Source organism: Strongylocentrotus purpuratus, unplaced genomic scaffold (genome assembly GCF_000002235.5).
Source record: "Strongylocentrotus purpuratus isolate Spur 01 unplaced genomic scaffold, Spur_5.0 spur5_scaffold_6, whole genome shotgun sequence".
In the NCBI taxonomy this organism is placed as follows: domain Eukaryota; kingdom Metazoa; phylum Echinodermata; class Echinoidea; order Camarodonta; family Strongylocentrotidae; genus Strongylocentrotus; species Strongylocentrotus purpuratus.
The window spans coordinates 48,273,967-48,301,691 of record NW_022145612.1 but is presented as its reverse complement, the minus strand read 5'-3'; the positions used below and the strand labels follow the sequence as shown (position 1 = coordinate 48,301,691).

Below are 27,725 nucleotides of genomic sequence, written 5' to 3'. Positions count from 1 at the left end.
TTCTCAATTTTGTTTACCTTTTACAAAAACAAAGGAATGAAAGTAATGAAACCAAATACATCGAAAAGTTTGGAAACTTTTATCGTTTTAGGCTCGTGATTGGCTACTCAAAATATTTTGGAGGCGTGGTTTAAAGTCATAGCACACCCCTTAGTTCAATCATGCGTTTCTTGTGCACAGCGAAAAGCTAGCAGAGCACTGAGTCATGCACCGGGCACTTTGTATGCACTTTACCAGGAGTATTTCCCCGGGATTGTAGCAGGCGATATGGGTCCTTGTTCGGTGTGAACATCACCCGGTACCGGCGAAAAAGAGCTCAGTAGTTCAATACGAGCTTCTATATCGTTTTCTTTGGAGAGGTGCCATTAGGATTTGAGCAGCGTAGTAGACCCTATTTTCTTGGCTCTGGGCCTAGCTAGCTCTATTACCCCAGCTGATTGGTTTATGAATGGATGGATTTGTAGTGTAGTATGCAGTGTAGAAAACAATTCCAGCAATCATGAATGAAAAGCAAATTGTGTGGTGTTGGATGCTAATGTGCTGCGCTTGTGTACTTTTTGATGGTGCCTCTGGATCCAACGGTAAATTCACCGGTAAGTGACCTATTTTCGGAAAGCACTTTGTTCTTGCATGTTGCGTTATCAGTGATAAAATGATTGATTGTTTACCTTTGAATGAACGTGGGTCATCATGAGCAGATCACTTTGGAAACTTTTTTTGGGAACCGTTAAGACAGAAATAAGCTAGAAATATTCTTGTGAGAAGATTTTAGAATATTTATAGGTTGATCATGTTGATAGAATTGGAGTGCATGGAGAGAGAGAGGGTTCCTCACTCTCAAAACCAAGTCGAAACATTTCATGAGAAGATTTTTTTTCAAATTATTGAGAAGGCATTTTGAAGTCTGCTTGCTGCAAAGGGGAATCCTTACAGTATGCAATATTACCTTTGATACATTGCTAAGCCAGGCCCAAAGCCCGGCCCTGTGTCTAGAATCGCCAAAGGCAAAGGAGAAAAAATTCTGTGCTGACAATCTGTTTCTCTGTTGCCAGTGATAAAGAAGCTAGTGTATTCTTAATCTGTTCATTCAATATTATTTTCAGGAATGGAGGTTCATGTAATGGTCATGTTTATTGCATGTAAGGAGTTGGGAGGTGCAGTCAGCTCATATGAAAGACAGTATTTGTGGCTGGGGAGAGAGGGAGGGGGGGGGGAGGGTTCATGGTCCGTTATGTTGCTAACATTCATACAGTACATTACATATTATCTCCATTCACTCGCACTGACCTTGAGGTCTCAAGTTCTCAACAACGCACACAATAAAAGAGCTATTATGATCTTCACATGTCATATTTGACTGATCAAATAGCACCCAATCCTTCATTGTTTTGTCAATAATCTTTCAAAGTCAATATTGCCATGTTAGATTGCATGACCCTTCCTATGCATCGCCTAGCTCATTCAATCATACAGAATGTAGCTCTATCGTCTAGCTACAATGTATACCACATATAAGTATGATCAATCAAGGTATATTGTAGCCACGTCATGTCGTATTAAATGAAGTGTTATCTTTAGGGCTCAAATTAAAATCTAACTGAGGCTTGAAAATACTGTAGTTCATATCGATGTACCAACAAAAGATAATTCATCCTATTTCATGCGAAGCTAGAGAAATAACTTGAGTGTCATTGCCACTATATGATTACATTTCTTTGATTGACTTTTTACGAGTTCATTCATTCAATGTCTTCTCTTTCTCATATTTTACATTCAGGATCACACCCGCCCTCATGGACTTTGTCAGAGATAGTGATACCCGTTCGCTTGGAACAAGGCGATACCCATACAGGGGAACGTCACTTTCAAAAACGAAGTGCAACATTTTCAGAGCAGCAAGAGGCTCTTAATAGTGGACAATCAGCCCAATATCGTGTGGAAGCATTTGGAGAACAGTTTATTTTGGATTTGGACCATGATGCATCTTTTCTGTCGCCATCTTTCAGTGTTCATGTGTCGGGAAAGAGCAATGTGGATATTCATGATGAGGATAATAGCATTCATTGTTTTTATGCGGGGCATGTGAATGGACATCCAGAATCCAGTGCTGTGGTCAGTCTATGTGGCGGTATGGTAAGTATCACAGACACAGGTCTTCATTTAGTGACCTGACATTTGTTCCAGGTTTTCTTTCATAAAAGATGAAGGTTTTATAGGTTTAGGATTAGGGTTAATCTGCTGATAACCAATCAGAAGCAAGGATTTCAGTAGCTTATAACAAGAACTGTCATTTGTCACTGATGACAAGTATTGTGAAACGCCCCCCAGGATTGTGTTGGATGCGGGAGAGCATGGAAAGACCAATAGTATGAGGAAAGGAAGAAACTAAGCAATCATGGATAAAAAAAAATGTGGGTAAAATATGAGCTGAATCACAGATATCCAATTCTGCTCCGAGTGCTCTCTGTATGCATAAAATATTCTTATCTACATGTAATTGAGTTGTTTGATTTTGAAAACATATACTGCTGTATGATTTGTATTGATAATGGTATGTACTAAGTGCCTTACTGCCTACCATAAAACTTAGAAAATGTCCTTTGTATGAGAAGGGGGAACCTCTTCTCATGTGATACGGTATTGATAAAAGGGAGGAAAGTAGATTTGTAGATGTGCATTAGTTTCATGTGAAGCCGAACTATACATCATTAGCATGGTTATTCTAAATTTGTTTAGGCTGTGTGCTTGCATACCTTCACACACAATTCAAATAGAAGTTAAAAGCAGCGCTATTGCTTCCTCTGACCATAATTTGACCCTTTGCAGTCCACTGGACACATACTATGGTTCTAAACTTCTGTACTATAGTTCTAAACTTCTAGTACCATTAGATCATTTTTTTTTCCTGCCCCCCTCTCTCTCTCTCTCTCTCTCTCTTTTTCTTTCTCTCTCTTTTTCTTTCTCTCTCTTTTTCTTTCTCTCTCTTCCTCTCTATCTTTCTCTCTTTTTTTCTCTCTTTTTGTCATTTTGTCTTTCTGTCTGTCTTTTTGTCATTCTGTCTGTCTTTTTGTTTCTCTCTTTCCCTCTCTATCTTTCTGTCTTTCTCTCTCCCTCTCTCCCTTTCTCTCTCTTTCTCTTTCTCTCTCTCTCTCTCTCTCTCTCTCTCTTTCTTTCTGTCTTTCTCTCTCTTTTTCTTTCTCTCTATCCCCCTTGTCTGTCTTTCTCTATGTACATGTATTACTGTATCTTTCTTTAATGGGATATCTCTATTCAGCATTCCTGTCAAATACATACATGCAGTGTTATGCCTTCTTTGCCTGACTACCTTTGTAAACATGTAATTGTAAAGAAACAGTATAGAGTTAAAATCTGTTTTACTACCTACTTTTATCACCACTTTATAAGTACAGGAGATGACTTTTTATTGTTTGAGACTTCTATGGTGCTTCTGTAAATGAAGGAAGAAACCTAATTTATATTACATTATGCCCCCCTCCCCTAACCTGATCAATTTATACTCACCTCAAATTGACCTACATTAAGGCCTATGTACAGTCCATGTAATCATTAAAAAAAAAATGCCCTTGGGCCTTTCTTTATATAAAGAAGTAAGCACATTTTCTTGGCTATTATTTTAGGTGGTTATTACCAGAATACCAGGAGGAAGCAGTTTGAACCATAGTTTGGAGTAAAGTCTTATTTTGATGATAAAATGCATTAAAAGATGAAAGTGTGAAGTGTGCATTTGATGTAGTCATTTCCTGTTTAAGTACCAACCAAATCAACCAAAGTACAATTAGGCACTGTAACAACTGTAAGGCACTGCAACTATTACCCTGGTAGTCCTGTATGCAAGATTGGCAACAGTGTGAAGGCCCCCTTGAAATAGCTGGAGGAGAAAGCAACTGATTAATGGTCTAATTTTGCCCAGTATGGTTCCGGGCTTGTCTTGAGTTGAGCTTACAAGTGTTGTCCAGATGTGAGCATATCAATCAAAGAGTTCTACATCTGCAGTTCAAACTTCAAAGGAGTGAAATATTAGTCTCTTCCTATAGACTTCAAGCAAGTAGTTCATGGCTACCAGCAACAGTCCCAACACCATCCAGATTAGAGATTCTGACACAAATCCTCAAGGAATTCCCCTCGTAGTTCTTTCATTCCCATTTTCTGCTTTGATTTAGCATTTTTCTTTTAATCAAATACATTTATTTGATATATATAGACTGTATGCATCCCTGACTTGGCCTCCATTCCTTACTGTTTCTGACTGTAATTTGTGCTTACCCCTTCAATCACCCATTAACAAAGTTAGATAAACCCAATCAATTCTTTCCAGTTGAAACAGAAAACACTTCTGTATTTCCTTTTTGCTTCATATTTCAGTTTTCTCCCTCCACTTTCAATAGAGAGTGGTCCCTTCTGTAAAGACTGTGTTGAGGGCAAAAAGAGGTCAGATTGGTAGTACTGTGGAGTAGGTTAGCTAGCAGCAGCACCAAGAAACCCTCTTTGTTTTCTTTGACAACAGTTCATATTTACTTTCCTCCAATGATCTCTACCATACAGTCCATAATAGCCCCCTTGATTCCTCCTCCTCAACCATGTACCCCTCCCTCATCCCCTCCCTCATCCCCAATCAAGATGCTGTATACCAGCTGGGAGGGGGTTGAAAATGTCCTCTTTTGCCCCCACTTCAAATCAGTAGCTACACCAGTATCCACAGAGGAAGATGTCATGTGAACATAGCAAGGTCCCTGCAAAAGTTGGCCAAGGTTGAGAGAAAATGAAAAGTGAAACCCAAGATGCATCCTAGTTTTCTGCAATTTGCTGGAAATTGGAGCAAACCTTATGAACCTTAATTTGTAAAACGTTGCCTTTTATAATACTTATTATGAGCCGACTGCCTTCTTTCTGGAGAGCTCCATGTGAAGTAGCATTATGTTCACTGTTAATCTTATCTAAATAATTGAATTGTGGAAGTGGAACTGTGTAGGCAACATAAGATTAACGTAGAAGTGGGTTTTGAAGCTTCTGGCAGATAAAGGTCATACAATAAAGCATGATTATTCATGAGTAACCGTAAACTGGGTCAAGAAAATTTGTTTTGTTTTGGAATGAAGAAGACATTTATATGGTTTAATGTAGACCTAAGTGTGGTTTTGACTCAATTATTTCAACGATGGGGTATCATACAAGGAAAAATGCATCTCTTTTGTAATCCTGCACCAAGCAAACAGCTTTCGGCAAAGATGCTATTTCAGTTATGTTTTGGTATGAACTTGGCAAACAGCACTGAACACAATCACTCTTTTGTGCCTGAACTTTATGATGTTAAAAAGAAGGGTCTTATTTTCTTCAGTTGGCTTGTAATTTTATAGGAAGCAGAGTTTACAAGCCAAGTCCCAATGGACAACCAGATGAACAGCGAATCAATTGAACCTCTATTTTAAATGTTATAATGTGACAAATAATGTAACTGTTATTGTGTTCATTTCTTACATTTTTGCATACAATCTGTCAATGTGATTTTTAAATGATATTAGTGTCAGAGGTATTTCCCATCCATATAAGGCTTAGATAAGACATAACAATGGCTCTCTCTTACTTTTTACGAATACCTTTACTTAAAAAAAATACCTGTTGATGTAACCAAATGGCAACCATGAACAATCATTGTTATTGTCTGATCGCTAATGATGTTTATTTCAGTTCTACATAGCGTACATATTTACACTCATGTTTTTGGTGGTAGCATCGCTTTACACTATTTCAATTGAAATACCAGTAATTCTGACAAGTGAAATGTGCCACTTTTAGAGCATGTGGCCCTGCGAGCTAACATATAGCGGTGAAAAGTTGATTCAAACCATGAATGAAATTGACAGTGGGACCTGTCGACACTGTAATTTGAAATCATGAATATGGTTCTTTCATGTACTACACAAAAATCATGATTTCTGGTCAAACCCAATCTCTCCGTCTGTCGCAGCTGCTCAACTTGCATGCATGCATGCGTAACTGCACTTGCCAGTACCAACCAACCACCTACAGACCTGTCGACCACCCCTTAACTTGGTCTACCCAGGGTTCCCAGGCTCTCATGAGGTCACAGGTCGAAGTCATGTCACTTCGACTCAAAACTCTCTCCTCTCTCTCTCTCTCTCTCTCTCTCTTTTCGGTGTCTGTCTCTCTCTGCTTGGGAGAGAGCTGAAGAATGAGTCATGGTGGGAGTGACGTCACAGATTAACAGAGGAAAGACGGGATGAAGAGGGGAGAGAGAGAAGGGATAATGAGCAGGAAATTGGAAAAATCAATCAGGATATATGCTTAAATGTAGGCCATGACAATGATTTCATCTAATCATCACTGACCTGTGCATTATCTCTCCTAGAGAAAGAAAAGTTGAAATTGTGTAGAGATAATGGCAAAATATTTTAGCTTTTTTTACAATCATTTGTTAAAGAGACACAGAAGAAAGACAAAAAATAAAAGTAGCGTACCGTAGACTAATAAAGTATCTTAATTGCATAATTCATAAACAATTCCATATTCATTTTACTTTGTAGGCCTACAGTGTACATAGGGTTGTGCATTTACAGTAAATAACACAATATTATTGTAAACCATAAAAGTAAAATTAGTGTACAAACTTGTACATGTACCGGTATGTTCATACTCTGTGGCAACTAGCAACCATGGACTCTTACATGTATGTACGTTTTCATGTTCTACGAACACATCATAAAAAATTGAGAAAAACGACAATGACCTTTTTTAACGTATGACATGGATAACATTACACTAATGACCTTTAAAAAGTGTAAAATGGCATTTTGTGAATTTCCTTCTTCCTTCCTTCCTACTCACTTGTTCAGTGACAAGGGAAACAACCCTGAAAATAGCAGAGCTACATTGAGTTCTGACCTTGACTTTGAAGTCAGATATCTAGTCTGTATTCTCCCATGGCCTATGATTCTCCCCTTCAGTATATACCAGCCAACAGTAAAAAAATATGTTTCTATACCAGACACTGACATGAAATAGCCCTCATAGGAAATAAACTACAATTTATTATCAGAGAAAAAGTTTGAGCCGATGGGGAAAGAAATTGTGTAGGGATGTACATGTAGCCAACATTGTTTTTAGTCATCAAAAAGAAATCAATGTGTTATGAATCATTGCCCCTTTCACAAAACCAAAAATTGCATATATTCAAAACATCAAGTGTAAAAGGAAATGTGCCCTCCATTGTCACTCCCAAGCAAATTTAGGCTCTGAACGGGCATATGTAAATATCGTTGCTCGTCAGAGAATTTTTAAAAGAAAAGGCGCCCCCAAAACTTGAGGGTCCTCCTCACTTTTGCTTGTCAGAATCTCAGAGAATTTGCAGAGTCCTCCCCCCTACCAGCCAGCACTCTTTGGTGCACACTGATGAATGACCCCATCCCCACTTATTTATAGCTGGGAGGTATGGTACATGTTTAATGAATTTGTGCTAAAATGGATGCTTTGGTCCTTGGGCAGGTACATGGAGACAGGATGGGAAGGAAGTAACTTACCATCGGATGTCAATTGCTCTCATATTTAAGCGCAGATTGTCAATATTTCCTGTTGGAGATGATGAGGGCCGTCTCAAGTTTTGACGTTGAGTTTAAGGACAGGCAAGGAATGACAGGTGGGACAGTTTGTGGAAGCTAGAGGTCTTCCTTGTGATGTTCTTGAACAAAAAAAGATTGCTGGTAGAACCTTCGAAGCTCTAGAAAACCTTTTGCTCATTTCGTGTTCAGTTCAAAAAGGATGTCCTGCTGGAGATAACTTTTTATCTCCATAAATAATTTCCTTTGAGAAAATATATAACGTACAAATATTTAATGTAGATGCATTGTTACACTAATTTGTATTTGATTGTAATCCTCACTATTTCCTATAATTTGTCTTTGATTATTAAAGTTTGTTCATAAAATCAGAACAAATTGTGGTATGATATTTGTTTTGAATTTGCCTGTTTCCTCTTTTTCACACCAGTTCCACTCTTCCAGCCTGGTTACTTCTTAGGAAAAAAATGTGGATAAAAATATTCTGAGCAAATTTTTTGAATTGTATCTTCCTGATATTGTCTACCATGGGAACCTTTCTGCTTTCTTTCCTTTGCTACTTGTAACCTTCCACTTGAGTCTGTGATCATTCAGTATTAGATTTACAATGGGAAGAATGCTTACTCTTCAAAATGTAGGCACATAGATTCCATTGTGAAGCTAGTTTACATTGTTGTCACATATCGTATGATCTCCCAATTTTAACCTAATCCTTTCATCATAATATTGTACAGTAATGTTAAACCTTAAGAATGTTATTTTGCCTGTGTGCACTGATATAAATCATACTTAATCTTTTGAAACCTAGAAGGTCATTAACCAGTATACAGTGTAACTGGTATAACCAATAGGCATTTAAATTTAGGGGCTTTCAAGAGCTCGAAGGGCATTAACCAGTATAACTAGTATAACCAAATAGGCCTCCAACCTTTAGTTTGCAGCTTCTGACTGTCAGTAGACAATTCTTTCAAAGATGTGTCAATAAAAGGAAACTGAAATCAGAGGATATCATAAATTTAGGTGTACATGTAAATATATACACATAGTTTGACATAAAGTAATAGGGCTTTTCACTATACTGCACACTGAAATTGAATATAGTACTTTTCAAAACAAAGTTTAAAGGACATTCCAAAAATATTGGCACTATTTTTGTGGGGTTTGTTGAATGCCTGTTACAAAAAAAGGGAAAATATCAACATTCTTTTATATTTTTTCAGGATTTTCAATTTTAGAGGAAATCATAGTGAAATGTGTTCTCTGCTATTGCAGGAAGGAAAGGGTTAATTATGAACTTTACAAAGAGCGCTGGAGCTGAGGGAATATTAGTTTTCTCTCTCTCGGGCAGGGATTAAAGTTAGATTCAAGATTTACCTGTCAACAGCTTCTTATTTCTGCAGTTACGAGTCCTAATATGGACAAAACTATCCACCAGATATAAGCATGAAACTTCTACCATTTTTCCCGCTATAGATCATCGAATGTGTGGTATTGTTACACTGGCTAAATATAGACTGGATGTTTTCAAAGAGACATAAGGCGTATATTGGATACTTTAAGTTCTACACCAATGTGTATTATAACTTATTCATGTGATAAGCTACATGTTCTTTTCTTCATTTTTATCAACGGGTATGGATTGAAATTTGAGATTAAAGGTAAAGACCAGTATTGGAAATGCCCCAATTTCAAAAAATGAAATGGAAGCTCTTATTACCAATCATGTGAAAGAATATGTTTTGACTTATACATGATGATAAAAAATTTGCCGGGAAACCGCCTACTAATTCATATATTTGGTAAATTTGTTTCTCTCATGGTCTATGAGAGATATAGGGTAGTCCCATATACATCTTTCTGTGTATAGTGCTTGTAACTTTACGAAGAATGGACCAAATTTCTTATCATTTTGATGATTCCAGAACCTTGCAGATGCTAGATGCTAGATGATCAACCTTTTCTGATCGATTCCACAACGTTTCTTTCACAATGCAATCGCATGACCATAACTGGTCTTTACCTTTAACAAACAATGTATGGGCTCCCAGTTTTTAGATAGGGGTTGTCTTGTGGTCTAATTTGGGAGACCCCTATGTACAAGAAACCTGTTACTGCAAGCCCTAAGAAATCATATTTCTAGGGTAAAGTCCAACATTAGATTGTTTTATTTATTTGATGTACGGTACATGAAAGTCATAGCAAGGTCCCACTTTCGGTGTCTGATTTCAGCATCAAACTTAAGGAGGATTGAGACCGGCTGACGTGGTGGTAGACCATGCCGAAACAATGTACTGGTATGTAGCTACTGTGGCAGAAATAATTGTGTTTAGTCTGAGGCTAATTGTCTTTCACCATGCCTTGGTAATCACATTTATTTCTGTCCTTGTCTGAATGGATTGGAGTCTTCAGATTACAGGGGCCAAGTTTATCCCTACCACCATGGATGCTACCATACTGCTCTCATTATAATGGCATTGGGATGTATGCTCAGAAAAGGGGGAAGGGGTCGAGGAATGGGATTTTTATATTTATTTTCATTATTTGCATGGCTGATGGCTCCATACTTATCATAGGGAGTCTGGATTAATTTTAAAATTTGATTCTGTAAGCAGAGCCCCCTGTTATAATTGTGATAGTTTTCTTTTTGAATATTTGTTTTTATGGGAGGGGGGGGGGGGGGGGTCAGTAGTTACAATTTGGGGGCCCATGTATCATAGGGACCTGTTGTTGTCGAGCCATGTTAATTTCATCTTCTAACATTTAGTTTCGCAGCCTTATATTCTTATATCTGAGCATGTTGGAAAACTCTCATTTAAAAAAAATTCATTTTAAAGTTTGTACCGGTATTCATATTGAATGATAACATGGGTGCATGAAAAATAGGAGGAAGCTTGTGAAGAAATGTTTCTTCAGTGTGATATCGTTGATCAGAATAGACAGTTTACAACCCCCTTACCTTATAACAGGGTTGATGTGAAGATTATTTGATATAATGTATGTTAAGTATTATACATATCAGGTAATGTATAAAGTGGAGGAACCCTTTTTTTGTATGCATCTTTGATTTTTTTATTCTTTGGAATCCTCTACATCCTTTGTCATACTTATGCTCAGTTTGTTCCTATCCTATGCTTGAGGCCAACCAAACTTCCAGCCATGCAGAAAATATGATTTGTTGAATACTGCATCATCATGTTACTGGGAGGCTTAGGGACTGGAGACTGGGTGTCTCAGCCGAGACCGACCGGGAGCCGCCCATCTCTTGCCCCGACGATGTCTTCAAAGAGATGTTGAATGAAGGATCTGCTTGATTATTCTGTCTAGGTCAAGAAGCCAGCTTGCATGCTCTAAACTGTGGCTTAGCTATAGACCTTCCCATTTACTATTATCATCTGGATCTTCTTATGTCCTGCTCAGTAACCTTCCTTTCGCTGTTTCGGCCCAGAGAACAAGTCGACCTAGATCTTAGATTATTCAGTTCCACCTGCTGTAATCCCTGTGACATCATTTCCAGAGTAACTTGAATACTGTTCATCAATCCTTCATTCACGTTAACATTTGAACCTCTATACAAAAATTAGAGAGAGAATATCTTTGAGTATATCACAGCAATTCTTATCTTTATAATTAAATACAATTGTTTTGACAGAAAAAAAAGAATGGAAATTATCATCTTATTTAAGAAATTGGGCTGCTCTTATTGAATGTTGACTTTAAATACCTACAATATAGATGTACATGTACATGGGAGTGCAGATGAAGGCAGACATGTTGAGTACAGAGTTTAGAAATTCAATTGAAACCTTCTGAATCTTAAACCCTAGAGGGTGAACTCTGATAAAGCAACAATTATTTTTTCAGTTTTCATAGTTGAATTATAGCTTCATAAAAGTTGATATGGTTTATAATCTTAAATTCCTATCGATATGGCATTACATGTATGTGTACCCTTTAGAAAGGCAATTGCAGCAAAGTCTTTGATTCGGAGCTCTATAAAAGAGCCTGTGTGAGTTTCCAGAGGTAATAAAAGCCAGGTGAAACAATTTGCAGGAGAAGAAAGCATAAAGACAGTGAGAAAAGGCTTTCTTTTGAAGTGACCGGCTCGACTTATTATGAGTAGGTAAGAGCACATGTGGGTAGCCCTCTGGCATCACATCACATTCTATCAATCCTCATGTTTGCTGATCTGACAATGCATGTTATTCTAAGGGTGCGTTTAATCGACACTTTTTCACCCTAGAATCACGGTTTCTAAAGACGTTTAGTTTAAAACGCAATGCGTTCAAGCGATTTTTTGGTCGGTTGTAAAAATAAACGTGTTTGAAAACACAAACATGAAACGCTGAAAAAGATGCGTTTTGTATCATGATTCTGCAGAATCACGGTCGCTAAAATTCGATTGAACGGACGGAGTTTTCAATCATGATTGTATGACGGAGCCTGTTCCGGTTTGGGCAAAAACCGCGCGCCTGCTTTTCATGCAATTTGCGTTTACTATACCATGCTCTTTATCATTGCCTGTTCCGTTATGTTATACCTTGTTTTCCTTCTATCTTTTTCTCTTTCTGTCTTTCCTTATGTTATTCTTTGTTTCTTCCTTCTATTCTTATGTTATTCTTTGTTTTTTTCCTTCTATCAGCTTTTCTTATGTAATTCCTTGTTTTTATAATTCTATCACTTTCTCTTTTGTTATTTTTTGTTTCTTCTTTCTATTCTTATGTTAATCTTTGTTTTTTCCCTTCACTCACATTCTCTTATGTTATTCTTTGTTTTAATCATTAGTATCACTTTCTCTTTCTGTCTTTCCTTATGTTATTCTTTGTTTCTTCCTTGTATCACATTCTCTTTTTGTTATTCTTTGTTTCTTCTTTCTATTCTTATGTTATTCTTAGTTTTTTTCCTTCTATCAGCTTTTCTTATGTAATTCTTTGTTTTTATAATTCTATCACTTTCTCTTTTGTTATTCTTTGTTTCTTCTTTCTATTCTTATGTTAATCTTTGTTTTTTCCCTTCACTCACATTCTCTTATGTTATTCTTTGTTTTAATCATTCTATCACTTTCTCTGACTGTCTTTCTTTATGTTATTCTTTGTTTCTTCCTTTTATTCTTATGTTATTCTTTCTTTTTTCCTTCTATTCTTATGTTAATCTTTGTTTTTTCCTTCTATCAGCTTTTTTAAATGTAATTCTCTGTTTTAAGCATTCTATCACTTTCTCTTTCTGTCTTTCCTTATGTTATTCTTTGTTCCTTCCTTCTATCACCTTCTCTTATAGTATTCTTTGTTTTTATAATACTATCACTTTCTCTTATGTTATTCTTTGTTTCAATCATTATATCACTTTCTCTTTCTGTCTTTCCTTATGTTATTCTTTGTTTCTTCCTTCTATCACTTTCTCTTATGTTATTCTTTGTTTTTATAATTCTATCACTTTCTCTTTCTGCCTTTCCTTATGTCATTCTTTGTTTCTTCCTTATATCCCTATATCACCTTCTCTTACGTTATTCTTCGTTTTAATAACTCTATCACTTTCTCTTTCTGTCTTTCCTTATGTTATTTTTTGTTTCTTCCTTCCATCACCTTCTCATTCTTTGTTTTATTATTGCGATCTATGCTCAAAACAGCAGTCGACAGTCGGCCGTAAACAATTCCAAAAAGCGCGCGCCGAAGTTGACCTATACTTCCTGGGTCAAACTGCGAGTGTGATGCGGAGTGGCTGGGCTCGAAATGAGCTAGAATCAGCGTTGATGAAAAATCGCTTGAACGCTAACCGCAGTGACCTTGTTTTTTGTAACGGCGTTTTGATTTGTGATTCATGTTTGTGATTCTAGCTTCGAAAATTCGATTGAACGCACCCTAAGTCTTTTGTCATTGAGCCGTACACAGTGCGTAACCTCAGACGGGATATCACTAAAGGGTATTGACACAAATGTGATGCTTGTACACACACTCTCTCGCCCAACAAATCGGCACAGAAGAATCCTGACTCCGAGCTCATTTAGCGCCTCCCAGATACCTTGCACAAACCTCCAGAAAGTCACACCCCTTGAGCAGAATTAATGACATGTGTAATGTGATATGATTGTCGGAATAACCAGTGCTTGTGTCAAGGAAGTTCCGATGAATGCGATTGAAGGATCCCATCATTTGCACTCGTTGTAATGTTTCACACTACATGAATTTTAAATTGATTTTTGATAGATTTCTTTATGTTTTCATGGTTTTGAAATTGGAATGAATTTTGGAGAGTACATTTTTTCTAATTGCTGCTCGTACCATTATACTGTATTGTCATTATGACGATGTTAGATTTGCCTTTTATGCCGAGCAACAGTTTTATGTGTCCTTACAATGTATGCTTTTAGAAGGAAGATAATGAGGCAATATTACCGGTACCTAATTTCTCCAAGACATTGGAAGTCAAGTATGATTAAACTTTTGAAAGTGAGCATGGAAATTAATGAGAAACATATCCAGTATAACTTCAATTGTAAGGACAAAAAGTAATATTTTGATGATTAACAGCCTTTGTACCACTCAACTTTTTTTCTCTTGCAGTTTGGTCTCTTCAACACTCACAATGGCACCCAGTTCTACATAGAGCCTGAGGGTGGGGTCGCCCAAGGTGTTGAGACCAATACCAAACCCCACATCGTCTACAGCAGTGGACCCCCACCACACCCCAGCACCCCTCCTACCAGCCCTGCAGGTGGCTGTGGAGTCACAGGTAGGTCAAGCCAGCGAGACTTTGAACTTTTCAGAGCACGAGGGCAAAGCGTTTAAAGAGAGAGCTTGTGGAGAAGATGAAATATGATTTCTTTGATACCTCTGTATAGTGTTGAGATATGTATGGTACATGTAGTATGGTTGTCTGATTGATGATGTGAAAAATGCTTGAATTGAGATCAATTTGGCTAGTCATAGATCTTGTAATTCAAGACTGTTGGGATAGTACTGGTAGAATAACTACCGGTATGTGAATTACAAAAAGTTTATTTAACTTTCAGAAACTCCTGTATCATTGATTAACACTAATGGAGAACTTTTACAAAAAGTGCTTTATTGCACACACCTTAGAATTTATATTTGGATTATTAAAGTCAGTGTTTTATTCATACATGTATATAGGTGATGGACAAGGCTCTTGCAATCAGGTTGGTTATAGATTCCCTCAATCTTCTCACTTGTGAAAGGAAAATTGTGATAACTGATCATCCCTACAGTTATTATGGATGATTTTATTGCTTACCGAGCAAGCCAAGCAACTGCTCCGTTCATAAAGTTCAACTTTAGCATTGCTGTTGACCTCTTCAATCACAGATCTTATATGATTTCATGGATTAGCCGGCAAGCAGTTTCAGAAGCTCCTACCTTGTGTTCCTAGCCTAGAGAGCATTCTTAATCCTGCCTATCCTGCACCACTCACTCATCCATAGGGATGCCTTATGTTGATGTGACTCATCATACTGTTGTGAATCCAGCAATGAATGAATGGCTTCAGGTTGTACTCTAGCTGCTTGCTACCTTGAAGATAAATTTAGCCCCTTCTCTAATCCCCACTTGATAATCCTTCACCCCTCTCTCTGACAGTGACAAGGGGGCATCTATAATCCTAATCTCTGTAGATGGATGGCGGGAAGAAAAATATTACCCACAAAAAACACTGTGATCCTGTGAATAATACATTGTGATTTGGGGGTTTCTCATTTAGTATGGGTGAGACTATGGTTCGATGACAAAAATGATATTGTATGCTCATGGCCAGAAGGATATTAACTCATATAATTTTAAAAACAGGGTTACTGCCTTTCTGTTTCTAAACATACAATAGCTCAATTACAATCTCTCTTCAATGTTAAAGCAAACTTAGGACAAATAATGACAATAGCTTCCCCAAGATGAGGAAAAATAGTGTTATGGTTTAGTAATTAGAATGGAAATAAATAAGTGAGTCAACTGTTAATGGGGTGAGTTTGTTCATGGGCTTAAAATGTCAAAGGTCAGAATGGGTCAGGTTAGGTGATCACTTTAGACAGAGCTATGACATTGTGTATCATTTATGTTTATCTTAAATATGAATTTTTATACATTTTTTAAAATATATTCTATCAAAAGCAAGACAGATCTTTCATGGCATGTTACAGGGGAATAGAGGAAATATGGTGTAGAAAGTGCTGTGCCATGTATAGAGTTACTTTCCCCTTTCTCCATGAAGGCGAACGCAAGCAAGCAGCAGACGTTGCCCTCGTTGAACCTCCGTCAGGGAGGGCAAGAGAGACTTAACTCACAGCGTGTCTCATTACAACCCAAGCCTATTAAAACATTGTCACCAGCAGACTTAGTGCTAAATCGGGTTACCCGCTTGAAGTCAAGTCAGTACAGGGCTAACTAACGGGCACTTTCCCCTAGCTCCTTCGGTTTTATTGTCAATGGGGAACTTTTGTGTTGGCGTAGCATGGTTCATTTGATTAGATGAATTGGAGGGAAAACCTTTCTTTGATCTATATAACTCTATAACAAAATGAGAAAGTAAGTTATCTCTAGGTCAGTGAATCTTGTATGGACGTTTCTTAGTATTTGAATTATTTCCACCTAAGCCTGATTTGGATGAAACATGAAAAATTCAGCCTAATGTTTTGAGGTTTATGTGTAGGGATATGTGCACTTAAATGTTCATGATTATGTTCTACTATTTATTGTAGCAGAGAAGAAGGTGAAATAAAAGACAGGAATACTTGGAAGTATTTAAGAAAGCGAGTCACTTTAAGTAGTGCCAGCAGAACAATAAGAAGGACACATATTGTGCAAACAGTATTTGAAAAATCAATAGTAGTTTAGAGCAATGAAAGAACGTTTTGGTACTCATGAGATAATAGACTGCGTAGATGAATAGGTGGATAATATAGCTGTTTCAACAGGTCAATACAATTGATTTTTGTTCATTCTCCCTTCATGTACTCCAGAATTGTCCTCCTTGGATGGTGATATCTACACCGGTAGCTGTTCGGTTGCCGTTTTGTGAGGGTATTGGATTGAAGTTGACCCAGCAAATTAACCCGTTTAACCCATTCTGACAGCATTGATTGAGGAATTTTGACCATTCAATAATTCTTCAAAGAGTTTATTTCTTTGTATTGCCCTGGGGAGGATTCAATATCTTTCTCTCTCTCTCTGTCTCTGTCTCTGTCTCTGTCTGTCTGTCTCTCTCTCTCTCTCTCCATCTACAAAGCACAGTACAAACTCTCTGCAGGATATCAGAGAAGTCTTTTGAGGGGTGTTTCAGATATTACAAGATAATTAATAGATTGTATCAAATGCTTTATTGTGGAGCTCGAATTGATCTCCTGCTTCCATCTGGGTTACACTCCTCCATGCTTTGATCCTACTTCAATTTACACTTTTCTAAAATAAAGTACAGTTATAAGAACATGTGTGAATTATATTTTGTGTAGATTCCATCATTTATGTAATGTACATGAAATATCTACATGAACTATGTAGATGTAGCTACTCTGACACTTCTTTTTTGAATTTGTATCCTTTTCTGAATTAAAAAAAAGAGAGGCTAGGTTTATAAAATTGTAGTACAGTACCTAATGATACATATATGTTGTTAAAATGAATAAAACAATCTGAATTGTTATGCTGAATGGAGAGAATTTCAAGCATGGATTGGAGGGATCACATGTTTGTCTTCATGAATTTTGCCTGAAAGATACAAGTTGATTAATTTCATCTTCTAATTTGATTGTAACTGTGTGCTATCTATGAAAACCCTTGATCTAATTTATCAATGTAGTATCTATTTTCAAGACCTTGATTGATTGCATATTTGATGACTTTTGACTCTATGATTGCATTAATCCAAGCAATAATCTATCCAGTAAACGCATAATTATAGGTTCTTTGCTTCCTTTTTGTGGTTACCCCCCACTTATATTTAGTTTATTGATGAAAATAGATATGAAATATAATTAATACAATACATCGCCAATAAAAATATAATTGGACATCGTTTCTGAACTACGGTGCAGTATAATGGGAATTTATTATCTATTAAACGAGAGGAATAAATCAGTTTGATAATCCGGGATGAGTTAATTACAATTGTCTGGTGAGTTTTAGGATGGTGGTTAACAGTGGTCTCCGGGGGCCTTTTGTGTTTGATCAAAGCTTTACAAACAGCCATTCAAAGGCACAGGAAATGCAAATGACTTTTTCTCAATCGCAAATTGATATGTTTCTAAATACCCATTCTATCATTAAAGCGTTCCCTTAGGGACAAGAAATCCAACACAATTGGGGTAGAGTTCCCTAGGTGAAGCCAGTCTTACCCATATTTTGGTTGGCTAGACCGCAGGATTTTTTTCTTCCCCTTTACCCCGTTTTTTCCCAGTTTAAAATGAGGGCTATCTCTCTCTCTCCCAGGTCAACATTTCACCCCAGTGGTTATGCAGTACAACACAGGCTTTGTCATACAGTGCGTGCTCTATACAAAGCAAAATTTTCAAGCTCTAGGTTCCAGCTACAATGCAGTGAGGGAACCAAGACAAGAATTGCATCCGGTGCTAGCCTTTTTTTGTGTGTATGTCATAGGGTGTAAAAAATGAATTATGGAGGGATTTTCATGTTCTAAATTATGGGAGAGAGTACTACAGGAATATTACTGGTATCGAAGCGAAAGGTGGACTCTAAGCATTAGGTTCTGCATGCTCTGAAGAAAGGTCAAAAGTTTTCTGAGTTAACATTTTCATCTATGTGGAAACATGTTTCCCAGGTGCAACTTAGTTTTTCCGGCTCAGCACAAAGTTTAACAATGTACATGATCAAGAAATGAGATGACTTCTTTTCAGTTTTTGTTATAACTATTACCCAAATTTATTTCAATTACTGCATTCTCCCTTGGAGGCTCAATAAAAAACCAAGGTATTACATCCAAGGAGTATGTCTCATTTCATCAATCATAATGTTGCCGCCTGACAATTCACTTGAGCTGTATGTTTTTTGGGACAGGATTAGAATGTTTCCATCCAATTTGATTAGGGCTTTCATCCATCCAATGGGCTCCAGCCAGAAGGACTGAAATGGACCATGAAATTAAGAAATGCTTGAAAGATTGTTGGCCAAAGCTAAGCGCTGCAGGTCAGTCTCTTGCGGCCACTTCTTTGGGAGGGAGGAACAAGCAAGGAAATTCAGTCTGTTGAGACTCAAGAATACTTTGTGGAAGAAGATACCAGTTTAAAATCAGTTTATCAATACAATATTTATTAAAAATATTGTGCTCTTTGAAAATGTGTCGTTATGTTGGGTTGTTTCAGGAAAGTGTTTATCCTGCAAGCATGTCCTGTTTAATTAGCTTAAAGCCTGATTAGGCATCGTTTGCTATTTAGGGGGCACAAGTAGCTATAAGTAGTGCAGTGGGGCTTTAAATAGAATTATTGAAATATTAAATCTAATCTGAAGAAGAAAAAAATTCTCATAATTTTCATTTGTCAAATTTGAGTCTGGGCCAAAGAATAAGTTTCCATTTTGTGGCATCCTTGTTTTTGTTTATAAACAAAAGACTGTAACCATCCATCCATAACTTACTGTCTCTCAGTTTTTGCCGCTCTTCCGTTTTTTATCGCAGCTCTAAAAACCTTGGGAACTACCTAAACTAAGGCACCCTACTTTTATCGACTGCCTTACACAAACTGTTGGTTTGTATGCACCACACTGAATCAAATCCTATCCGTATTCTTGTAGATGCTGCTGCTTGTTCAAGAATCAAGAGAATGTTGAAAGAAGTTGGAAAAAGGGAGGAGGAGGAGGAGGGGAGAAATGTAGGGCCAGGTTACTTGTCTGTCAGGCTGTGGATGGTGTTTCAACATCAAAGGCCTATTTGTTGACATCAATCTCTTCAGAGTTTTTTCTTCTCTTCTCATGCCTACTGATGTGTATTTCTTACATTAAGCCTTTTTCATTCCCTTTCTCTCTCCTCTCTCCTCCCTCTCTCTCTCTCTCTCTCTCTCTCTCCCTCCCTTATTCTCTATCTCCCTCCCTCTCTCTCTCTCTCTCTCTCCCTCTCTCTCTCTCTCTCTCTCCCTCTCTCTCTCTCTCTCTCTCTCTCTCTCTCTTCCTCTTTTTCACTGTTTTTCCCCCCTTTCTGTAACTCTTTCTGTAAAATCCTTTCTCTGTTTGATCCGTTGCTCTCTTTCTTTTCTTTCTTTCTTTCTTTCTTTCTTTCTTTCTTTCTTTCTTTCTTTCTTTCTTTCTCTCTATCACTTTTACCTCTTGAAAGTTTGCTCACTTCTGTATGTATTTTGAGAGTTACTGCAGCCTTTGCCTTATATGCGAGTCTGGATTTCATTGCAAGTGAGCTAAGCTGCAAAAGCTGCAAATTCAATGGTTGAGTATAGTAAAGAAATGCCCAACAAAGAGTTTAAAATGAGAGAATTCTTGAACTGCCATGAGTTGCAGCAAGAAATTGGTTGTAGACATATCCACTGCATCACAGCCAGCAGGGCAGATATATGAATTGAGACCTACTGAGACTAGTTTTGCTAACTTGAAGTGTGAATATGAAATAATATTTTAGAGTTTCCTGTGAACTTGAAACTAATTGGCAGGAGCATATCATACACAATAAATTCTGCACACCTGTATTGCAGGCCAGTGGTATATTCTAAGACTAAAAGCTTGCAAGGTCAAGGCTAGATTATTACTTCAAAGTGGCGAACAATGTTTGATTTGCCATTGAGTAGGGTCAAAAAATATTTCCTCTGATAAGACCCTTTTCTTAAGATTTTAAGCCATCCTCTTCAATAATCGTCAAATTGACACTTAAAATGCAGATAGCAAAGTCATAAAACTATTAAATTGGTTGGCACAGATATATTTCTCGTACAATACTGGTCATAAATTACAGGTGTGGAGAATAGAGCAGGATGAGAGAGCAAATCGACTTTTAGATGAACCAATATTGTTATAAATATAGCTTACTTTTAGAATATTGAACGGTTTGTTGCAATCTGCATGGAATATCCTATACATGTATGCAATATTATACGCCTTCACTGTATAGATTGGTTATTTAGAAATTCAATTTAGAATTTAATAGTCAATGACAATTTATGCTTCAGCATATACGACTAGTGCTATTTTTATTGCTATGCAACCCACATTATAAAGGACACAAATAATTCTTGCCAATAAAATGAAATTGGTTGTTCCTTGAGATGCTGGGTAGGCTTGTATAAGAGTTCACTCAACTTGTATTCAGGATGTGGTTGTGTTCTATTACAGGGTACAGTTCACTATAGCATTTGTTTTTATTTGAACGCTTGCACTCTTTTGTTTTTTTAGGTGTTATTGAGTTTATACTGCCCTTCCCTGTCTATCCAGGGGGATGTAAAAACTAAAAACTCACATCTCCCGGGTCTAACTTTAGACTCACCCTCATTCAGACTAAGAAAATTCATTGTATAGTTATATGAAAACTGTATATTAAACTATAGTGTGAACGTTTAAAACAAAATGTATAACGAAATGTCACCCAGCAAAACACATGTTTGAGCATTGTTTTGAATGAAAGCTAAAAAAATAAATATATCAGGGTCCTATTCTCATCTGAATGTGGTATTTCATGGCTTATTGTGAGCTCGCCGAATGATTGGCCATCTATGGTGTCAACCAATAGATGTTTCACAATGTTTCATTATACAATACAATGTTTATGTGTGTACGTCCATTCTGTTACATTAAACATTTCATGATATGGAATTCTTATAAATGTCGTCTTGTTTGAACAGACTACCAAATGTGTTATTAGTTGAAGACTTGCGCCTTTTATTTTCTTTCTCTAAACTGTACCTGACAGGCTTACATGTGTGTTTAATAGGGTCATGGGAAAATTGGGAGGCACCTTTCAAGAACATTGCCCGAGGTTATTTCAAGTGTACACTACTGTCTTTCATCTAAGAAACTATTGTAATTGGCAGATGGGGTGATTCTTTTGAAATAATGGATTGTTTACATTTAAAATGAATTGGATATCATTCTACGCTTCGGAGGGGTGCCTGTGACTGGATACATGCAGCTGTAACTGAAAGCTGCAATAATATCGAAAATCAACTCCATAATTTGTAATATTAGCAAAAGCAGTAGGAGTTCTGCCATTATATGATGCATAATGCATTTCATAGCAGGAGTGTCTATTTGGCTGAATTTTGAATGTTTTTCATCAAGACTTGAACACTGGAGAGACCACAGGTGAGAAAATGGGGTCACAGAGTTGTAGAAATCTAGTTTTTGTCCAAGTTTTTATATTGTTACAGTGTTCGTGGAGTGTAAACTGCATAAAGAATAGATAGGGGAAAATGAGGGAGCGTTTTTCACAGCAGGCATTTATTTTTAATTTCAAAAGGTTTAATTCGATACCTTCTTTATTCTGATAAACTTCCATGGACTGCTCTATATGAAGGCAGATAATATCAATGTTTACTGTTTTAATTGTACCAAATTAAAAAAGCGAAAATTTCTAAATTTGGTTAACAAATAGTGCTTCATTAATTTAAGTTATAGGTTTGATGTAGGTATCGAGAAGCAAGGGTTGTATAATTTTGGCCCAGTGGTAATGGTATACACAAATATAAATCTGAGCATTAAGTGAACAGTCCACCTATCACTACAGGTTTGCTTGCATGAGATCAAAGGCCATACTGGACTCAATCTCACAAGGCTCTATTATTGCATTTACAAACAGTGATTGTGTGTACATTACTGCTTGGCTCTAGTATATTTGGACCAGGCCAGGCCAGTTTTTGCCACTTTCATACCGATGAGTTATGAGGTCCAAATTTAAACTATTAACTAAACCTACATTATGAAATAGATATTACATGTAGCATTGTATCCCTGTGGCAAGCATTTGAACTCTACTCCAAAGTGTTGAATGAACTGGGTTTTTGTTGTTGATCTGTTCAGATTAGAGCCACATTTTGCCCTGTTGGAAAAACATGGCATTCCACAATTTCATTTCAAACAAATCATAAGTAATAATTATGATGAACTGTAGAAAATGAAGGTTTATTAGAATTTTATTTATTTGAAAATATCAATTCAGTGGAAACTGTTTATTTATCAAATGTATTCCTAGCCTGGGAGGCATGTGCCAGGTTTAAAGTGCAAATGTGAAGAGGGCTCTATACTGGGGTTGCCTACCAGGTACTGTTGCAGTTTGTTGACTTAAAGTTTAGTCGTAAAGGGGGCCCTTAAGTTCACACCTGGGGTGGCTCCTATCACCAGGTGTGTGAGCATAAGGGTTCAGATGAGCCCTCATCAGTCCCACTTGTTATCTTTTCATGTAGGGTTTCGGAAGTGAGAATCTGTGGGAGGAGTAAAATAAGGCGGAATGGAGTCTTATGAAGATAGAATTTTGTGTCAGTTTGATCAAGGCTATTATCTCCCTTGATAAGGTTCCCCAATTAACTGATTAAACATTGATTAGCTAAAAGGCTTAATTCTGCTCGATAGCTTTCCCATGGGACCTATTAATGGTGTTGCAGTCATTCTATGTTTCATCAGTTGTTCACATACAGCAGAGAATATGCCCTTTGCTGTGAACAGAAAAAAGAAGTTTATCTAGATATCACAAACCTTTCCTTTTCTTTATCTTGGAGTTCAGGCAGCAGGGCACAAGTGTCAAATGCAATTGTGTCAAACTGAATTGGATTTATCTGTGATTAGACTTAGCAATAATACTTAGCAACGATAGCTTGAAATAACAGCTTAACTGTAGTACAAAACTGAATGAAGACCAATCAGCATACAATGCCTAATTGTTGCTTGTTGTTTTTCCCCACACCTTAGGTTGACAAGGATTACTAACTCATTTAAATTATCTTTAATTTTGAGCTAAAAAGATACTGTAAAGACAAAACGGCCAAAATTATTGAATTTGACGTAACATACATGTAATAGTTTAAAATAATAATATATATATATATCAGTTTTGTGTTCCGATGTTATATACCAGAGAGCATAGTCATTTATAGCATAAAAGTCATTAGGTTTCATCTTGGTATTATTAGGTAGGCCTATTTCTTTCCTGCTCTTTCTGATTGGCAATGGTATTCATCAAACTCCTGATTATGTTAATATTATGATGGTGGTTATTATTGTCATGAATAAAAGTCATATTATCATCAGGCTACTTATAATATACTCGAGGCACAGCAACCAATTAATCTTCCAAGTGGTGGAGAATGGAAAATTGTGTACAATTCAGTATGGGACAAATTGAATTATTATTTTCAAAGGGGTGTTCTCCAACTCACAATGCCAAATTTGCCGCAGCAGGTCCACCCTGGTTTCCGGTTTTGCCGCCTAACAATGGGTCAATAGGGTGGGGGAGGGGCGGGATCAGGAGACCATTCTCATTATGATCCACTCAAGCCTAGTAGTAATGAATGGGTGTTGTGGACGGAGTGCAGTGTTTGGGGGGGGGGGGTGTTTGATTGGGTCCAACAATTAAAAAGAATAGAGTAACTGACCACATTATCACAACAAACAGCAAGCTAGTCTGCAGGATACAGACACAAGTCCTCGAGTTGACCATTTTGATTTGTTGAACACTAACATACTGTTTCTGTTCACTCTTTATACTCAAAGTTCCCCTATTTCGATTAAAGATCTTATGGAATCAACTTAAAATGAATTTCCTTAACCATCCTGACAAAATTTGGTTATGAAACTCAAGTGGATAAACATAAAACTGGAAGTTCTTAACTTGAACATTCTTACAAATCCTAATCGTTTTCAAGGTATTCTTTCTGGATGTTCTGGAGATCTCTCTATTGTAGTGTACATTATTATATGACAACGGTTAATGACTCCTCTTTGTCAATTTTTATACCCCATGAATAAACCTGGATATCTACCAATTATTGATTGGGTAGAGCGCATCTCTAAAATATTGATTACTCAGGAATAACCTGTATGTTTATGTGATGTCCATCATGCTTCATTTATATCCAGGGTTACAATTCTGCCTGGGAAATCCTTGCGATCTTTCAAACACCTCAGGTGTTGCCACGCTACACCTACTGCACGTACCTTGACCAGAGAGCCAGGGGTCACTGGGGCGTGTAATACTACAGCCCCATGCCAAGTAGCCAGGAGAAGGCCAGGGTGTCCCCTATGATCTGATATGACATACTGATGCAAAGACAAGCCTAGATAGAGAAGCACACGCACCCTGAGATCACTCTGCTAATGCTTTATTTGCTGTACAAATGTTGACAAGGAAGGAGACATTTAAAGCCTTCCTAGTTAGCAATTAAAGTTCGTTCCCATCTATCAATAGATTACACAGAGAATTCCAGATTTGCCCGAGCGTCTTGAAATCGATTACTGTAAAAGTAGAAATTTTCGCGGTACATTAATTTTTCGCAGATTTTGCGCTTTGATCGGCAACGCGAATTTTAAAACTCGCGAAAAATATAAGCATGACTTCCTTTTCGTGTTTTGAACGAGCTAAATCGCGTGCAACGTGAAATTAAGAACCAGCGAATATAATTTTGGGGTCGCTCAGCGCGAAAAATTAATCTCGCAAAAAAAACAGTGTTTACAGTAGTTTGTATGTGGATGATAATTGATATGCCCAGAACGAGTATTTAATTTTCCATTTTGCTTATCAATACGCACTGTAATGCTGACTTCTGGTTTAACAAAAAGCCTGTTATCGAGAATTATGCAAAGAATCACTGTTATGACATGTTTACAGTTTATTTATGATATATTGGAGCATTTTTTCTCTCAATTTACCATGTGAAAATCATTCAACCAAGATGAGAACATTTAAATTACATTTTGTCATTCACCAATTTTTGTTATCCTTCTCAAACATTTCTTCATGTCAAGTGCATTTGGTCATTGTCTGATGCTTCCCTTTAATCTTTCATAGATATGCAATCTATCAGTTATCTCCTATCAGCTAACCTGTACAAACTTAGTATAAGCTACATTTGCACTGCAAAAAAAATCATAGATTTTTCTCACAACCCAATGTTTTTGTCAGAAGTTGCTAAAAAAACTTGCAAACAAGACGAAAAACCAAAATGGAAAATCCGTCTCTGGAATGTTTTTTTTTTAAAACACTGGCAGAAATTTCATTGATACTTTCAGTGTAAATGCCCCCTCTCGAAACATCAGTGAATGATTCCGGTTTTTGGTCATGTGACTCTCGTTGCTTCTGTGCGATCACATGCAGGGCAGCGACAAGTTGCGTATGCGCACTACTCACCAACAAATTGGAATGAGCAAATACAAAGGTTTTTTAATGGGTTTCTCAAGTAGTGTAAATGGCAGTCCAATTTTGTTTCTCTTTTCAAAATAGTGTTTGGGCTGTGTAACGTCTCCCGTGTAATTTTTTGTGTTTATATAGGCCTTCTTGGTATAAACAAATACAGAAAGTTTGTATGCATATGAGTGATCTTTAATTTCAGCTTTTTTTGACCGGCATACCTTCCTTTTAGCTTCCTTTATTTGATTTTTCTACACCAGGGTTTGTTACAAGACAGTTATATTTACAGAGAGCATTGTAGAATGTATGAAGAACTGTTTACCTCATGTACACACATTCTTCAAGCCTATAGAATATGTAGGTTAAGCTAAATCCAAACTGGTCCAGCATTTTGTAATGGTGTCAAAAGTTCACAAGTTCTTCGCAATACTACATACTTGTTTGAGGACTTTGGTCAGGAATGTGCAATTCTTCAAGAACATTATGCTAAAATAAACATTACGTATTTTTTGTTTCTCGGTAGGCTCAGCTCAGTAGACTAGGATTTTTAAATATTTATTCCCCAAATGCCATTTTTTCTCTCATCTTCAAAAAGAAGACCTTCTAATAGTTATTTAGTTATTTTTTTTCTTTTCCCAGCATCCGTGTGACTCTCTCCAAACCTTATTGTTCTTTCGTATTCACTGTTTTCCTTTTGCCTTGGCTGAATTAAAGATAAGGATAATAATCTTATGAAAGAACCTCCATACACCTGAATTAAATTGATAACAAATGTTTTCCTTAATCAAATTGTTGGCAATTGTATATACATGTCTTATGAGCATTTTTACCAAAAAAAACATAGTGTTACATCTAGTTCTGTATTAAAGTTTATCTCAAGAAAGTGCATACTTCATAGAAGATAAGATAAGATAAGATAAGATTTTATTCGTCTTTCTTTCAAATGACATACAGAGCATAACATTGGATCATAACACATTTACAAAGCAAAATAACAAATTATGATAATGATAAAAAAACATAGCTAACTAAAAGAAAGACGAGGAGACCCTGGTAAAAGCAGAGCTTGTAATTATTAGGGTCCCCTCTGAGCCGGATAAAACAAGATGAATAGATATTTGTGACTACCTAAGAATACAATAGGGAAAAGGGGGTATAACAAAACAAGAAGTGTACACACACACAACAACAACAACAACAAAAAGAGAGACTAGACTAGACAAGACGGGAGAAAAGAGAAAATATGAGAAATAATAGAAGAATACAGCACATCGACAATAGGCACAGCACACAACGGGCACAAGACAACAGGGGGAGGGAATAAGAGGTTGACAATCTGAAAATATTCAGGTAGACACATATTAATATCAAGAAGAAAATTTACATTTATAGTAATACATAATATATCTTGGCACCATAATAACTACAAAAATGAACTACTCTATGAGTCACAGTATTTATCGAGAAGATAAACCTTAAGTTTACACTTAAATGAAGAGAGACTAACAGATTGCTTAACGCAAGAGCCTAGAGAGTTCCAAAATTTAGGTCCAGTAAAAACCAAAGTATTAAAAGTTAACTTTGTCCTTACTTGGGGTAAGTGAAACGTAGAGGCATTTCGTGTAGCATGGTCATGAACTTGACTATTTTTCTTAAAAATGCTGACTAGAGCCTGTGGAAGGACACCAGAATCGAAGTTGAACATTAAAGAACCCAGTTGAAGGTGATAAATATCTTGCACCTTTAAAATTCTATGCGTATAAAAAAGCGGATTAGTGTGCGTACGAAAGCTAACGTTACAAATAATTCTTAAGACCCTCTTTTGAATCAAATATAACTTTTCAAGGTTAG

At 36.8% G+C, this 27,725-nt stretch overlaps 1 protein-coding gene across 1 annotated transcript; it reads left to right on the top strand.

The window, feature by feature from the left end:
- Positions 1–202: 202 nt before the first annotated feature.
- Positions 203–14,984, top strand: LOC115919319 (A disintegrin and metalloproteinase with thrombospondin motifs 9-like). Its single transcript, XM_030972806.1, has 3 exons — positions 203–593; positions 1,778–2,133; positions 14,150–14,984. The coding sequence occupies exons 1-3, from the start codon at positions 500–502 to the stop codon at positions 14,372–14,374; spliced, it is 675 nt and encodes a 224-aa protein (XP_030828666.1). The 5' UTR covers positions 203–499; the 3' UTR covers positions 14,375–14,984.
- The last annotated feature ends 12,741 nt before the right edge of the window (positions 14,985–27,725 follow it).

What these genes read in the sequence shown, in the direction of transcription:
- LOC115919319 (XM_030972806.1), top strand. Translation starts at nt 500, where the DNA reads ATGAATGAAAAGCAAATTGTGTGGTGTTGGATGCTAATGTGCTGCGCT. An exon ending in ATCCAACGGTAAATTCACCG is followed by an intron (nt 594 to 1,777) that starts GTAAGTGACCTA and finishes TTTTACATTCAG; the next exon opens with GATCACACCCGCCCTCATGG. An exon ending in TCAGTCTATGTGGCGGTATG is followed by an intron (nt 2,134 to 14,149) that starts GTAAGTATCACA and finishes TTTCTCTTGCAG; the next exon opens with TTTGGTCTCTTCAACACTCA.